General features: G+C 39.3%; 2 protein-coding genes across 2 annotated transcripts; both read right to left on the bottom strand.

Annotated features, from left to right (window-relative positions):
• Window positions 1-565: 565 nt before the first annotated feature.
• Window positions 566-4,221, bottom strand: LOC110168846 (uncharacterized). The gene is made up of 5 exons (XM_055156224.1): window positions 4,102-4,221; window positions 3,299-4,024; window positions 2,224-2,331; window positions 1,756-1,778; window positions 566-676 (listed from the first exon to the last, which is right to left on the bottom strand). Exons 1-5 carry the CDS (start codon window positions 4,154-4,156, stop codon window positions 566-568), a joined length of 1,023 nt encoding a protein of 340 aa, XP_055012199.1. The 5' UTR covers window positions 4,157-4,221.
• A 7,252-nt stretch (window positions 4,222-11,473) lies between these two features.
• Window positions 11,474-15,315, bottom strand: LOC110168899 (uncharacterized). The gene is made up of 5 exons (XM_055156625.1): window positions 15,226-15,315; window positions 14,460-15,140; window positions 12,881-12,994; window positions 12,768-12,808; window positions 11,474-12,223 (listed from the first exon to the last, which is right to left on the bottom strand). Exons 1-5 carry the CDS (start codon window positions 15,254-15,256, stop codon window positions 12,107-12,109), a joined length of 984 nt encoding a protein of 327 aa, XP_055012600.1. The 5' UTR covers window positions 15,257-15,315; the 3' UTR covers window positions 11,474-12,106.
• Window positions 15,316-17,175: the final 1,860 nt, after the last annotated feature.

The following is a 17,175-nucleotide window of genomic DNA, read 5'->3' as shown; positions in this document are numbered from 1 at the left end:
CACTCATCTGGTGGTGGTTTGTTTTGTTTATATTTTTCATAAAAAAGAACAAGAACTAAAAACACAATTACATATTTTCATTACATGCTGTATTTCCACTTGAGCCCTGAAGAAAACACTGTGTAAAATGTAGGCTTCTGTTCATGTTTCAAAAAATGACTTTTATTTTTACAAGGTAAAGAGTGACTCAGTCAGATCAAATAAAAATCACCCAATCACTTTAAATACATAGAGCAGTAAAATATAATAATAATAGAAAAGTGTCAATGTAACGTAACAAGCAGCAGTCCTGAGGACAAAAGTGTCCCTCCTCTGTGTCCTGCAGCAGTGTCCATGGAGAAACAGGAGACAGGAGGGAGAGCTCAGATGTATTTTTGACTACATTTTGCACAAGTACCACTCAAGCTTATTCTTTTTTAAAAACCATTTATACATTCACACATTTAAAATCACAGAATTGTACAGAAGATAAAGATTTAGTTCACAATTGTCAGTAAATCAGAGGATAATATTCTGTCATACAATGTTAATATACACAGTAACTAAACACATGTAATGTCACTTTCTACAGTCGAACCCCAGAGTAAACACATTCAGTGTTGGTGCTGTCGGTGTGACTTCTCGGTCTGCTGGAGCTCTGATGCTTTAAGGCCGCGTAGTGGATGTCCTCTTCATTCTGACCAAATGATAAACAAAAATAAAACTTACATTTAAAAATGAGTGCTGTCAAAAACATTGCATTATTAACGAGTTAATGCAAAACAATTTTAACAGCGTTAATTTTTTTGCACGAGTTTAATGTTTTTTGTGACCTAGTGAACTAGTTTATTTCATCAGCTCTGGCCAAGGCTAGTGACGTTAGAAAAACTACAGGATCTGACTGTAAATCAGAAGCGAAACTATTTATATGAAACACAGAGAAGTCCTGGTTAGAGGAGGTGGACCAAAGCACGGCACAGTGGCTCTTGCGCGCGCACACACACACACACACACACACACACACACACACACACGACTTTACTATACAAGCCCTGTATGCGCTGATGTAATTCGTTATACTGTATATATGAGAAAAACACAATAAAGAATCAAAATAAAGAACGTGCCAAAACCTACGGTGAATCCACACTTATCTTTGATAAGGACTGTGACTGAGACAGAAGTTTTGCAGGACCTCTCCTCCAGCAGTCATCACTGCTCCGAGCTGTTATTACTATATCCATGAACTCACGGAGCAGTGCGGTCTCACTATTTAGTAGATATTTCTGCTGCTGGACTTATTTTCTTTATTTCATTTTACAAGCGTTAGCTTTGCTGCACGACATGTAAACAAACAGTGCTGTGTGATGATGGTTCGGTTGTGCATGTGTGACGGTGAACCATGGGAAGTTCATTTGCTTTGACTGTTCTGAAGACAGAGGAAGGGCACTCTGCTCACACTGTCAGAGCACTTCATGAAAGTGGAACATCAAACACAAAGTTGTCTCACTGACAACTGTTATGGTTTGCAATTAAAACAAACAAAAAAAACAAAACAAAACATTTGCACAAAGCCTATCCACTTTTCTATGTTAATAAGAGTATTAAAATGATGATTAAAGGGACAAAAATGTGCAATTAATTTCAGATTAATCACGAGTAAACTATGCCTTTCATGAGATGAATCGGGATTAAATATTTTAATCGATTGGCAGCACTATTAAAAATAAAATCACATTACACAAAAAAAAGTAAATCAAAAAACAGATGTCCTACCTCTGTGGTCACTGTAGGTTGTGCTGAAAAAAAATAAGAATAAAAAATTTAAATTTAAGTAAAAAAATAAAAATTTTTTTTTTTTTTTTTTGGTACCTGTTTTATTTTCATTAGTGCATTTTTTTTTCTTTCCCATTCCCGCCCACTAACCTCTATTTACTTGGTATTATGAAAAACAGAAAAATACATGTAGGGTTCTAAAATGTCACACATTTTTCAACAATATGCATAAATAACTGAAAATCCACTGTGTTCATGCTGTAAAGTGTCCATGAAGAGGTGGGCCTGTCACTCCTGCAGTTTTGAACGAGACGTCAGTGGACTTGTTTCGATTATTAAGCTGTTTAGAGAAACGTCCTGGTTTACAATGATCAAAATGTAGATGTATGTTATAGTTTAATACTAAATACTCAAAAGAAAAAGCATAATACGTCTCTTTTAAAATGTGTTGATCTCAATGTTACTCACATTTCTTCTTGATGTTGTAAATCACCAGTGAAAGTAACACACACAGGATTAAAGTCCCCACCAAAGCTCCACTCAAGACTTGTACCAGTACTGAGGGCGTGGACTTGTCTGAAATAAGAAAATAAACATCGCAGTTAATACAAGAATAACAAAATTGAGGTTTTTATGAGTAATTAAAAGCCTGCTTGTCTCCATGGAGAGGTTATTGCTTTGACGGACCAAACAAGCGGCAAGTGAAGAAGAATTACTACAATGTGAAAAGTAAAGGAACGGAGAAGTTGGAACCGCAAGTAAAAGTAATTTATTGTTTTATCATTATTCGTTTCACGTGCTTCACTTGCCGCTTGATCGGTCCGTCAGAAAATAGAGTCCAGCGGTCACTTCTGTTGTGGCTTTTTGATGTGTTGCAACATTTGTGTTTGTGTTGTCGCATTTGTATTTGTTGTTTGCATTTGTTGTCACCCCTCTCGGCTTCCGTACAGATCCTTCTCTGTTCACTAATAGTATCTCTTTATATTTTGTACATTTGTTGGGAGCCTCCTGTAAGTTTATTAGAGCTGCCAGAACAGCTTGAAGGTCCGACACATGGAAATGATCCCACATGGTTGTTTCTGTGTACTATATATGTATGTGACGTAAATGTATGTGACCTGAGCAGATCTGATCAGAGTTTTGCGTCTTGGGCAGTGTAGACGGAAACACTACAGTAGAGCCTATTCAACTTTTCCACTCTGGAGGGTGGTTTCGTCACCGTCTAACAATGAAAGGGACTTCCGATAAAATATTTGGTCGATTTTACCCACAAGTGTTCTCATGTAAACAGACTCTGAGTGAAGAACTAGTGTGAATGAAACAAAACACAACTCCAGGTCAGGGTTTGGGTTCCTCAGCTACATCAGTATGGACAACCCTAAAATATCTACGGATGTACAGTGTGTAGAAGAACTGGAAGGAATTACCCATGAATCGCCATTGGATTCAAATGGTGTAATGGACATTTGTACTGAACTGGATTTAGAACTGGGACTAAACCAGAACGAGAACCAACCCAGTACACATACATCATAGTATTTACCTTCAGAGTCCGATTTGCTTTTAGTCCCAAAGAGCAGTTTCCCGCATGAGGCCACAGCACATTTTTCCAAATTACTGTCTGCGCTGTCACTGCGTACAGGAAGGTCGTAGACACAGGACTTTGTTGAACTGTCCATCCTCCCCTCACACTGATCACTGCTGCCTCCATGACTGTAAAGAATCCCTTTTGCAGACTCATACAAATTATTAAACCAGTAGACTTGGTGTTTTTCTTCACATATTCCGTTGTTGAAGATACAACTCAACTCAGAGACTCGTTGAACACTGGAATTCTCCCCTGTCAATTCATAGTCTGAAGTTGCAAAATGAAATCCAGCACCGTCTACATCCACGGTAACAACTTCCAAAAAATCGAGCTTGTACAAATTACTACTCATGCAGAAGTAGGTGGCTGCGTCAGAAACTATCAAACTCTTAATCTCTAAGTTGTTGTAATTGTCCGTATTATTAAGTCTAAACCGATTCTTGAATTTAGTATCGACTTGAGAATTGGCTTTAATAAACACTTTAGTATACACTTTAGTATTCATAAGTTCTCCTTTAGACTCATACTTGTTGTAAGAAGTAATTCTCACTGGTATTTCTCCAAAAACTTGCTTGTACCAGTAGCACATCACAATACTGCTGTCCTGACAGTTGCAGTTTAATGTCACACTTTGTCCAACACGACCACTCAGAGTAACATGGGATAAAGCTGGAAATGGTCCTGGAGAGAAATGTCAAAAATTATTTAGCAAATTTTGTTTTCCTAGCCAAGAAGAATAAAAATAGTTGTTTACTTACCCCAAATGCCAAGGCTGAGGCACATAAGAGTCTGAGCAAAGTTACAAGGTGACATTGTGCCTGTAGTTGCAGAGCTAAGTGCATCAAAGTTGAATCCATTGAGTGTTCTTAGAAGGGCTGACTGTGTGAGCTCAGCCAATCAGATTTCACAAAGTGTGTCCTAACTCTGCACACATCCTCATTTGAATATGAGATGATGAAGTGATACCAGGGTTTTTGTAGTTCCAGATACCTCGTGACTACTTCTGAAAGCCATTATTTAAAAGTTCTGTGTTGTATGTACTTTTGGACACTTTGACGTTCATATTTCATGGGGTTTATTTAGATATGTTTGCCTAGGATCCACAATATCCACTTCTCCGAAAGTTTACGGAGATGTGAGTCTGGTCCCCGAGTTTAGTTGGACGTGACGGACAGGTGGATTAGCCAATTAGGGAGACACATAGTCCATATCAAAGCAAATATGGCTGCTTATGACAAAACAAGAACAGAAAAAAAAAACATCTGAGTCACCTTGAAGATTTCTGCAGAAGCCGAGAGGGTCACAACAAATGCAAACGGTGCAACAAATACAAATGCGACAACACAACAAAAAGCCACAACACACCAAAAAAAAAAAGAGCCACAACGGAAATGACCGTGGGACTCTATTTTAATGCAAACGCCGCAACAAATACAAATGCCACAACACAAACACAAATGCCGCAACACATTAAAAAGCCACAACACATTAAAAAGCCACAACAGAAGTGACCGCGGGACTCTATTTTCCGACGGACCGATCAAGCGACAAGTGAAGAAGAAGAACTACAATGTGAAAAGTAAAGGAACGGACAAGTTGGAAACGTGAGTAAAAGTAATGTATTGTTTTATCATTATTCGTTTCACGTTGTAGTTCTTGTTGCGGCATTTGCGTTTGTTGTGACCCCTCTAGGCTTCTGTAAAATTTGGTTCTACTGTAAATGATGAGTGACCAGTGAGCTCCTTTGTTTTACATGCATGGCACTGGCACGATGGCGGGCGTGGGAACCAGATCCCTCTGTGTAAAAATACACAGGCATTAGATCTATCGTAATATTTATAGAAAACAAGCAAAAAAAAAAAACACCTTAAGTCCAGTTGCAGATGAAAAGGAGTAAGAGCGTAGCGGCACAGTTACTGTATTTTTCAGGACTATAAGGCACACTTAAAATCATTTAAATTTCTCAAAAACAGTGCGCCTTAATTTCTCAAAAACAGTTCCCCTTATGTATTAATTCTGGTTGTGCTTACTGACTTCGAACTGATTTTATGTGGTACACGGCGCTCAAAAACCTGTCAAAATGTTTTAGTATGACTTTGGTAAGCTACGAAGCCGCACCGCTTGATGGATTGTCGGAGCATTACAGCTACTGTAGTCAGGATCCTCATGGAGTAAGTCTGACAGAAGCCGACAAGGAGCGAGCTGTTTTTTCAGCGTTTATAGTTTATGCAAATGAGCATTTATGCAAATGAGATTAAGTTTTGTTTATTTAAAATGTAAACAAATGTGGCAAAGCTGCATTAAACACATTATTACTCAATGCATATTTGAGTCGTCCTTGTAGGAAATAAAAAAATAAAAAAAACGCCACGATCTGCCGATGGATCGTGGATGCCTGGGCTAAAGGATCAAGTGTAGTCTGTTCGTTTGGCTTAATGCTCTTTATAATCCGATGCGCCTTATGTATGGAAAATAGACGAAAGAATTCAACATTGCTGATATTGCACGTTATAATCCGATGTGTCTTAGTCCGAAAAATACAGTATTTCATTTGAATTTGCCTCAAACATGGAAAACGTTCTCAAACACAACGGATTCCAGGCACTCCGAAACAAGTAGAAAAAGTAAAAAAATCGCACAATCAAAAATATAGTTAAAAGGCCTTTATTTGAATGGCCAAAGCCAACATTTTTCAACCTTAACTGGCTCTGAGGAACACCTGCAGCAAACAGCCACTTTTTTGTTCTTTATGGAAAACGTTCTATTTACCTCCTTATCTAATCACATCTGATGTCCTGAGTTCTGGGTGTTGACCAAAAAGTACAACATCCCAGATAAAAGCCATGAAAATAATTGTACTTGTAACGGACTAGGGCTAGGATATGGCAGCGATCTGTGCAATCAGAAGAAGGTCCAGCAGGAGTGAAGGTGTGTGAATAAAACAGAACACAAAATTAGTTCAAAGGTATATATTAATTATATAAATTCAGAGTATAAATATATAAGGGTATGAATAATAGAAACTTATTTATATTATATTATTATTATTATTGATATGTATATATAGGTATGATTTAACAGAAATAAAATAACACACACAAAAAAATGACAAAACCAGTAAATGTCTTTCCAAGTCAAGCGTCCAGTTAATAGGCAGGGGTAGAGGGTGATATAGTTCATTAAAGTTCTGTAGCTCGCCATCCAGTGTAGTGGTGTTGATGTGCAAGAGAATGATCCAGTGTGGGGAAAAAACCTGACCTGGAACAGGGTCAGTAAAACAAAAATTAGCCATGAAATAAATGTATGTAACACCTGCAATTCAAAGGTAGCTTTAATAACAAAGCAAGCCAGTCAGTGTATGGGTCTTACAGCCATACGGCAGCATTTATTTACAAAAAAATATTAAAAGGTGCTTTTAACAAGTGAGGATACTACTGCAGGGGTGCGGCTCCACCCTAAAGCTGGGGTGAAGGAGACATGCTATAATGTGAGGAAACAAACAAGATTAATACAAAGAAAACCATTACCACAACTGAAAACACCCATTTACAAGTGCCACCATCACCAATAACTATAAATAAGGTCACCCTCTATGTGAGCCCCCTCCACACCCAGCTACCTCCAGCCCACACCCACTGCAGAGCTGTAATGAATTAACAAGCAAAACTCAAAAACGGCAACCAGCACTGAGCCTCTCTCATCTGGACTGTTAAAACCCAGAAATAGCCGTTTGTTAGGCCTGCTCAGGAAGAGGAAGTCACCTAGTTCCCCTCTGACCTTTGTAGTCTCTGCCATGTGACATCTGTGTCACATGGCAGAGACTACATGTTCAGCTACCTTGCCACATTAACTTAAATTAGCCTTAGCTGGAGTAATAAACCATTACTAAAGGAAATGAAAATTCAATCACACATAAATTCAAAACTCACAAAAATAAACATCTGGCTATCATTTGTCTAATAATTAATAATACTAATAAACTAAAATAATACTACAAAAATATGGTGCACCTTTAAACAAATAAATCAATATCAATAGGATTCATGATCAATTCAATGTCGTGCTGTTGCGCAACCGGTTGCTTTCAAAATGATCATTGCCGCTTGGGCTCGTGCAGAAAAATAAGCTAACATTCTATTAATGTTTGGGGTAATCAATTAAAAATTTGTCCGTTCAATGCGAATGGCGTTGGTGAAGCATTCGGGTTGAGTGAAAAGTAAAATAAAGCGGGAATTAAACTAAAAAGTCAATTTGTTTGCCGCGCTGACGGCGTTTGTTTGTGGGAGTGGTGGGCGTTAGCTTAGCTGACTACGTGGGTGTTGACAGGTTGGGACAAATTGCAGAGATCTTTCAGGAGAGGTAGTTTTGTCACTCACCTTTGAGATGTGTTCTGAGGGGAAGGAAAGAAGAGTGTAGCGGTGACGGTAAATCTTTATCAGATCCATGGTGAGGCGTCCTTTTCCAAACGTTTAGCCACAGCGCTGTAGCCCCGGAGGAGAGGAGCAGGAAGGGTGTGTGTGTGTGTGTGTGTGTGTGTGTGGCGCCGGAACTTAAAGAGGGTTATCCCGCCACAGTAAGGGTGCCACCGGACGTGGTGTTACGTAACGTGGGTTACATACTCCAGATGGGACAGAAAGGGATACTTGCATGCTCAGATCCTACGACATCTGTTTTAGTTGGATACTGCGTTAGCGATGTCACTCTACATACACATAAAGTGACACTAACTCAAGACCAGACATCGGAATTGTGTAACCAGGTCCCTTGTTGATGCCGCCAGTGTAAGAGGAATGTCTAAGGAGTTAGGAGCTTGAACGATCACGCAAAACATCACAGAGTATTTCAGTTGACTTGACCAATAACAGACACGCCTTACTGTAACAACTAGGGTGTGATAGTTTCTCTGTAGTTACTGTCTCAGAAAGTGTTTACTCGGGTAGAACTTGGTGTTACGACATTGTTTTGCGTGAAGACTCAACAAGTCAAAAGATGAAATGCACTGCTATTTTGATGTTCTTAATGCCGTACTGCAAAACCACATTAGGTAGTGTGACCAGGACGGGTAGAGCGGCTGGATTGCAGTGAGAAACCGAGAACAGATGATGGAGGCAGGTTTAGCGTGGTCCACAAAATTTTTAATTTCTTTTTCCAAAATTCCCAAAGTGCCAGTGCAAAAACAAAGTGCGGTGCAAAAAAGTGCAGGGAGGATATGGAGCAGCAGGTCTCTCCAGCAGCAGAACATCGAATGGTCTGATTAGGTGCCTTATATACCACTGGATAAAACCATTAAAACTCCAAGGGGTGTAAAATAACATTAGCTGTATAAAACTAAGTTAAAATCCTCCAATAAAATACCCATAGCCAAATAAACTATATAAAACCCAAATACAAAAATAATAAAACCCTAAAACTAATTCCTAATAAAACCCAACGTGAATATCCCAATTAAAAACGAGTGCTATCCCCCCCCCGATGTCCGCCGTGATGAGTTGGCCCGGAACTCTTAAAAGGTGTCTGGTTCCCCGGGGAATCTTTTCGCCAGACACCTGGACAGAAGACACGGGTAAGTAAAAGCACTAACAAATACCAAACATGCACGCACATCCCACTCTCACACTCTAAAATACCCACATGGCACACACGCAAACACACACAAGACACAACTCATTTAAAACACGGCACATATATTGCACACTATCCAATTGTAACTTTCGGTGTATCTCCGCAGACCGGCGGCCGCCAAACCCGGAAGTGCCCGTCCGACCGGCCCACGTGACACCCGAAAATGTTCTCAATAAATATATCTATTTAAAACAATACAAATGTGTGCAATTCTTAATATGTTAATATGTGCAAATTAGCGTATCTTATAAGTGCTGCGTGCTATACTGTGCAATATATAAAGTGCAAAGTGAATGAAAGTGCATGTGTAATTATTACGTAACGAACAGGCCGTTCGTTACAGGTAGCATCACAGACATACTGCGTCACGAAATCTATGCATTCGGAAATGATTTGTGGGTAATTAGAACATAACTTGCACTATCTGACATAACCTAAAAACCCCCCCACACTTTCAATTTGCATGTTATGACTTTGCCAAGCAACGGTAGAAGAATGAAAGCACAACCCGACCTGTGGTTTGTGTGGCCTGAATGCAACACTCAGCAGCATGCATGTACTTCTTCACATGACTTGCACTCTTGATTGTTTTGACCTTGAACTTTTGTATAATTAACTACACATGGAATCTATGCGCCCAACTCCCAGCTCCTTATTTTTTCCGCAGCACCGCCTTGCCTAACCTATTCTCTGTGAGAAAAACTGATTACTGTTTTTCATAGTTTCAAACTTGAGTAATACAAATTGTTCAGAGACACGATCAGTCAGTCAACAATAAAACATCCTCATTAATGTTCAATCATGGTCACACCTTTATTTTGTGATTTAGGAATAATGTCTATTAACTTGGGTCATGAAGGTTTGTGACTTTTAAAATATGGGTCCCCAGAAAAAAAAAAAAAAAAAAGTTAGTACAAAAGTACATGTAAGGATAATCAAATGTCTCAATTCAAAATGTGTATCAAGTAGGTGTTATGAAATTAGTGTTAATGATGAGTTATGTATGGCCATTTAACATTTTCAAGTGAATAACATACAAATTTATGAAAAATATTTTAAAAGTTTGTATCCTGTGGTGCCCCCCCACTGATTGTGAATGGTTGGTGCCACGGGCCATGTGGATAATCCGGGTTTGAGGTCAGTAGAGATTGACAATTCCAGGGTTGAAATCATCCAAATAATTCTAGTGGAGGTGTTTTGCCACATGACATCACAAAGTGGAATGGAGTGTTTTCCTTTTGAGAGAAGAGCTGAGCCTAAAAATGCAGGTTTGTGTGTTAAACATGAAACAAAACACACAGCTCCAGGTCTGTTTGTGATGAGGAAACATTAGAACATAGATCAGAATATGGAACCTTTAAATGTGGCTGGTTGATGAACTCAAACTGGTCCAAACCTTATAGAGAAAAAGCAACAATAAGTAAAAAAAAAAAAAAACAAAGTTAAATTAATAGCACTCTGTGTAACTTTTCTGGTGGAACTGGAATGTTTCACGGAACGACATCAAACTCATCTATCTCCATGCATGTGAATCCACTAGGCCAACTTACAGGTCAGATCTGTGGAGAGGTGATCCTACTTATGGTAAGAATGTATGTTTTTCATTGTATTTTTAGTATAATAAAACCTGTAATTTAAGATTGTGCACTTTATTTTGCTCTGACAAGTATTGCAATAACCATTACATTTGCAATTTATGTTTAAAAAGTAGAATTTCTGTCCAAGGATCAGTAACATTTGACTGAAGACTAAAATATAATTCAGAACATGCTTGTAGATGTATACAAACTAACTACTGAATTAACTTTTTTCTGTCCATAAAAAAAGTTATTTTGTTGTTTACTGTGAACTTTCAATTAACTAAATAACTGGCTTTTCGATTTTATTGTGATATATTGTTTAGTGCAAACTGAATGTGCTTTTCATCCTCCTGTCGCGTCTCATACCTTGATACAGTCGAGATAATCATCTAGCCCCCGTCTTCTTTTTGGAGACATCCTGTTGAAACCACAAAGCTAACTGGTCCTCTCACAATAACACCGTCCACAACAACGGCACAACAAATAACTTTTCGATGCATGCAACATTTCAACATTTCACCAATGCACCGTCATTTGCAACAGAATCTGATCTTGAATTTCAAATCATGATGGAGTTAGAGGTAGAGATAGACAGTTTATTTTGCGACGAGAGCGTTGATAGTGGTCTTGACGTTTGCAGGCCGGTACTTCCTGTGTTTATTTTCCACCAGTGGAAACAGTTTTACCGTCATTCGCACATCTCACCTCAGACCAAGAGAAAGCGGCTGACACCAAGCTCACCGCCGGACAGTTTGCACGCTACAGACGCTGTCATTATAGACAGGAGGGGATTTTTCGGGCTTCCTGCTTGCTCTGTTCACACTGTTTGGTTGTGTGTGGTGATGCTTTTGTTGATGTGTAACTTGAAATGCTCATTATTTATTTTGTATTTGGAGATGGTTAAAATGACTTTAAACAAACGGTATGCAAGATTTTAAAGACTTTTAATACCATAACCTGAGCTGTCTCTGTCCCCAGATACAAGGTACACATGTTCAAATCAAACAATACTGATAACAAATGTAATGAGAATTTATTCTTAATTACAAGAACAGGGGCATGATGTTCCATTTCTCTGTTATGATTTGGAGTTTTGGTTCTCAAGATGATTATCCAATCAGAAAGCAGAATGAGCCTTACATGAAATCCAGTGTGTTTAAACCTAAAATCCCTGGTCTGATCTGAATGGTCTGATCTATATTTTTAGTCTGTGATTTTTCAAATTCAAAGTCTGATTTATTTTAACTGCAGATAAATTCAGAGCAGTGGGGGTAAAGGGCAGATGAAAACTGAAATCTTTGGAGCACACAAGCCTCAAATAGGGGACAATGCAGGATTAGTCAAACATGCACGGGTCAATCAGAATACAACTCTGAGCTAAATAATGGTGAGGGAACTCCAATATGTCATGATTAACAGTTAATAAAACATGATTTATACATAACATTTCATTTTAAAGTAAACATCAAGATTAAACCTGCAGTGATTCTTAAGCACAGGGCTTAAAGCGGAGCCATGAGCCCCTCCACGAGGCCCCAGGTCACTCTGTACTCTTTCTTCTCTACTGGACGTTGAAATAGACACATTCACTCCAGGTGTCGTCCCTGTGTCTTCTGGACCTCTGACTCTTCCTCTGCTCCATGGCCACATAGTAAAGAACATCTCCTTTTTTGATCGTCTAGTGGAATAAAAGCACAAAAGCACAAATTATCATCATGTAGAGACACTGCAGCTTTATTCTGGATGATCTGGATGATGTTCAGCAAGATACAGTCTGACCCAAGAGGAACTACTACTGTTGTGCCGCACCGCAAACAACGTATTATAATCATTTTAATGGAGTTTTTTTATGCTCTGAGTCCCTCCTCTTCTTGCTCCCCATGCTAAGTCACTCCCTCTTCAGAGCACTATCACAACACAATCAGGGAGCACGCTGCTGATGAAACTGCTGCACATTCATCAGGTTTGTGAAGTTGTATTGTATTGATTTGTGTCTTGTTTTTGTATATTTATATAAAATAGCAGTGCTGGAGCCTTGGACAGGAGTGTTCTAACTGTGGGGGAGGATTCACACAGGCCCTGGGAGACATGACTCAAAAATGCATGGATGACACTTTAAACAATTCAGGCACATTTACATGAGGGAATAATGTTATAACATGGTAAAAAAGTAAAACATTTTTGTGATTGAATGAACATAGTGCCATAGAAAGCAAACCTACCTCTGATATGGTTTTGTAAGAGGTGGAAACGATGTACGACTCTGGAAAGAAAACAGTGTCTTAACACAATCTCCAGATTTCATTTGAACACATTAAAAACATCAAGAACAAACCTGTGCTCTTCCTCTTGTTTAAGATGCAGATAAGAAGAGCCAGAAGAACAACCACAACAGAAGTGAACGTCAGCGCAGCACTCAGGACGGTGACCTGGGCCGATTCTGTTAAAACTACATGAACAAAACAAAACAAAAAAGTTAGATCACAAAAATAGAAATACTAACTCAGACATTTAAGTGTGACAAAAACTCGTCAAGAAGAAAATGTTAATTTACCCAATTTACTTTTATTATGTAAAAACTGTTATGCTCCAGTACAGATATGGTGTAAAACAGCTGTTAACATCATCTCTGTGTCAGCACTTTAAATTTAACTTCTATAATTTCCGGACTATTGAGCGCACCTGAATATAAGCTGCATCAACTCAATTTTGAAAGAAAAAAAAATTAAAATAAATAAATAAAAATCTGTACATACATAGGCCGCACTTGTCTATAAGCTGCAGGTGTCCACATTGTAACTTTCAACATTTACACAGAAAGATTTTTTTAAATATTTAATTAAATACCTGGTACATGCTTTTTCCAAACAGTGCCTGTAACATTAACTTCTTAGGTTCTTTTTAAAGACAATGCAGTAAAGTGTATTTACCTTGTTGACAGTTCTGAAGATGGCTTGCAGCTAGCAGCCGAAACATGTCAACAAGGTAAATACACTTTACTGCATTGTCTTTAAAAAGAACTAAGAAGTTAAAGTATATAAGAAGACATAATGAACATCATTGGCTTAGTGCTGTAACACGCCAGTAAAACGGTCAGCTTGTAGCTCACTCGTACAGGTGCACATGTGGACTACGTGCAGACCACACGGACCTCCCTCTGTGGGGTACGGACGGCGCCGGACCGGGGGGGGCAGGGCCGGGGTGCATGCTCAATTCGGGACTGTGGAAATTGAGGCCATCCCATGATGCATTTCGAATAGTTTGTTTGTACCTACTGTCTATGGTCTTGGACCTGAGTTCGCATTCACACCAGAGTTTAGCATTTGGTGCTGAGTCAAGCCGACTGAGACTATCTCTTTTTTGAGGTCTGGATCCGCTTTATTTATTTATTGATTTATTTATTTCAGTGTGTGATTGAAGCCTTCAGACCAACGAAAAACATCTGAACTAAGAGTTTTTGCTGGGTTCAAAGTGTGTGAAAAAAGTTGCTCCTCATAGTTAATTTTAAACAGTTTGTACAGTCCAAAGTTAAACCACTTACCTCATGGATTCCATTCGTAGTGATTATTCACCGGCATGAGTTTATAAGAACTTTTTACAACTTTCAGAGCAGAGTCACCACCACAGTAAAGCTAACAACAACTAGCATCCTAATGAATAACTTCCTGATTCTTGGAGAGTAAAATTATTTATACTTAGATGCAAACAGAACACAGCAGTCTAATTTTGACCTTTTAAGAACTGCTTATACTGTATGTCTGAACTGGACAGATTTTGCTCACATACACAGAAAAATAAAAATGCTTGTGTCTTCATTCAGGCCCTGTTTTTGCTCTTGCTTTAAATGTTGCGTATTTCCTCTTTAGTCCTAACACAGTATAAATCCGTATTTCAAAATGTGTGTATTTGCTTACCGTTCAGTTTGGTTCCCTTCCCAAAGAGCAGGTGTCCACAGGCGGCCACAGCGCAGTAGTAGGTCCCAGTCTGCTCTGAGCTCGCGTTGTGAACGGGGAGGCTGTAGACACAGGAGTTGGTTGGACTGTCCGTTTTGTTCTCACACTGATCGCCGCTTCCTCCGTGGCTGTAAAGCAACCCCGCAACCGATTCCTCAAACTGCTTGAACCAGTGAACCCTGTGTCGTCCTTCGCAACTCTCAGTCTGAACGCTGCAGTTTAAAACCACAGATTTCCCCGGTTCTGTGCCCTCACTTGGAGACTGATGAATCTCTGCTTCGATGTACGAATCAGTTCCTCTCACAACTACACTGGTCCCCTCCGAGAAGGTGAGCTTGTACAGTTGGCTCGAGGCGCAGTAGTACGTGGCCGTGTCGGTAACTTGCAACTTCGAAATGTTCAGGCGGTTGTCAGGAGTCAAACCGAACCTCTCATTGTTGGCGAATTCACCGTAAAACATCCCCCTTTTGTCGAACGAATAAAGAGTAGATATAAGCGTAGGGACGTGCCCGACATTCTGCCTAAACCAATACATGATGTCGGATTTTTCAGAAATGGAGCAGGTCAGGGTGATGTGATCGCCGACATTGTGTTCCACGAAACTTCCACTTAATAGAAAACATGTGGATGTGAAGACAAGACCTAAATAAACACATAGAATTGAGCTGTTTTGAATTCTTCCTAGTCTGAAATGGTTTAAAAAAAAAGTGAATAAATAAAACCTTACCTGTGATTAGAAATGTCTTTAAAAGCAACATGATGAAAACTTTGTCTTGCTTGCCCAGTGTCGTGTTGAAAGAGGTGTTATGGAGGATATGTTGACAGTTGACATAGTTCCCTCTCGTACGCCTTTTCAGACTTGATAACCACATCCTCAGGCCAACGTCGGCCGAGCAAATCTGCTGATTTTTGAAAATTGTTTGAAAATGGTTTTGTGTAACAGTCTTGTATATTGTGAATGTTCGAGGACAGCAGTGGTTCATACATTTTTTTATTTTATTCAATTCAAATCAAAGGGTCTAGATGAAGGTATTTTCCTTATCACAAACAGACCTGGAGTTGTGTTTTGTTTCATTTACATGTTTAACACACAAACCCTGCACATTTAGGCTTGAGTTCTTCTCTCAAACTGTTCCAACTGTCGCTCTGTTCCACCTTGTGATGTCATCGTGTGGTGATACAGGTGTGCCACGGTGTTTTTAAACTCCACACATCTTCACTGGAATCATTTGGATCATTTCAGCCCTGGAACTGCCGATGTCTGCTGAACTGAAGTTGGAAATTAGCTGTTCACTTGAAAACTACAACTTCATGACATCATAAGGTGGAACAGAGCGTTTTCAGCTTTGAAGATATAGACAGACTAAAGGGTTACTCAAGAATAAAGGGGGTTACATGCTGCCATTCCGACATGAATGTCTAATTGTCAGAGAAGCAGCGTATTTTTTTCAACATTCCGCCATTCCGACACATGGGAATTATTAAGTTGCGACAGCAATATTTTCACGGACTGGAGGCGTAGGAGGCGTGACATGGTTTAGTCCTGGTTTAGTTCTAGTTTAGTCCTGATTTAGTTGTGGTTTAGTCCTTGTTTAGACTAGGTTTAAACCTGGTTTTAGTCCTGGTTTAGACTTGGCTTAGTCCTGGTTTAGACTTGGTTTAGACCTGTTTTTTGTCTTGGTTTAGACTTGGTTTAGACCTGGTTTTAGTCCTGGTTTAGACTTGGTTTAGACCTGGTTTAGACTTGGTTTAGACCTGGTTTTAGTCCTGGTTTAGACTTGGTTTAGACTTGGCTTAGTCCTGGTTTAGACTTGGTTTAGTCCTGGTTTAGACTTGGTTTAGTCCTGGTTTAGACTTGGTTTAGTCCTGGTTTAGACCTGGTTTAGACTTGGTTTAGACCTGGTTTAGTCCTGGTTTAGACCTGGTTTAGTCCTGGTTTAGACTTGGTTTAGTCCTGGTTTAGACTTGGTTTTAGTCCTGGTTTAGACCTGGTTTAGACTTGGTTTAGACTTGGCTGGTTTAGTCCTGGTTTAGACTTGGTTTAGACCTGGTTTTAGACTTGGTTAGTCCTGGTTTAGACTTGGTTTAGTCCTGGTTTAGACTTGGTTTAGACCTGGTTTTAGACCTGGTTTAGTCCTGGTTTAGATTTGGCTTAGTCCTGGTTTAGACTTGGTTTAGACCTGTTTTTTAGTCTTGGTTTAGTCCTGGTTTAGACCTGTTTTTTGTCTTGGTTTAGCACTGGTTTAGACTTGGTTTAGACCTGTTTTTAGTCCTGGTTTAGACCTGTTTTTTGTCTTGGTTTAGCACTGGTTTAGACTTGGTTTAGACCTGGTTTTAGTCCTGGTTTAGACCTGGTTTAGACTTGGCATAGTCCTGGTTTAGACTTGGTTTAGTCCTGGTTTAGACTTGGTTTAGACCTGGTTTTAGTCCTGGTTTAGACTTGGTTTAGTCCTGGTTTAGACCTGGTTTAGACTTGGTTTAGTCCTGGTTTAGACTTGGTTTAGTCCTGGTTTAGACTGGTTTAGACTTGGTTTAGTCCTGGTTTAGACTTGGTTTAGACCTGGTTTAGACTTGGCATAGTCCTGGTTTAGACCTGGTTTAGTCCTGTTTAGACTTGGTTTAGACCTGGTTTAGACTTGGTTTAGACCTTGGCTTAGTCCTGGTTTAGACTTGGTTT

This window comes from Boleophthalmus pectinirostris, unplaced genomic scaffold, assembly GCF_026225935.1.
Source record: "Boleophthalmus pectinirostris isolate CB_2022bp ecotype Guang Dong unplaced genomic scaffold, ASM2622593v1 HiC_scaffold_20, whole genome shotgun sequence".
Lineage (NCBI taxonomy): Eukaryota > Metazoa > Chordata > Actinopteri > Gobiiformes > Gobiidae > Boleophthalmus > Boleophthalmus pectinirostris.
Note: the sequence above shows the minus strand (reverse complement) of the source record. Positions and strands in the feature narration are given on the sequence as shown.

Excerpts from the sequence above, each read along its gene's own strand:
- LOC110168846 (XM_055156224.1), bottom strand. The coding sequence starts at position 4,156 with ATGTCACCTTGTAACTTTGCTCAGACTCTTATGTGCCTCAGCCTTGGC. Across the intron at positions 4,025-4,101 it reads CCTCAGCCTTGGCATTTGGG|GACCATTTCCAGCTTTATCC; the intron begins GTAAGTAAACAA and ends ATTTCTCTCCAG. Across the intron at positions 2,332-3,298 it reads AAGCAAATCGGACTCTGAAG|ACAAGTCCACGCCCTCAGTA; the intron begins GTAAATACTATG and ends TTCTTATTTCAG.
- LOC110168899 (XM_055156625.1), bottom strand. The coding sequence starts at position 15,256 with ATGTTGCTTTTAAAGACATTTCTAATCACAG. Across the intron at positions 12,809-12,880 it reads AAACAAGAGGAAGAGCACAG|AGTCGTACATCGTTTCCACC; the intron begins GTTTGTTCTTGA and ends TTTTCTTTCCAG. Across the intron at positions 12,224-12,767 it reads CTTACAAAACCATATCAGAG|ACGATCAAAAAAGGAGATGT; the intron begins GTAGGTTTGCTT and ends TTATTCCACTAG.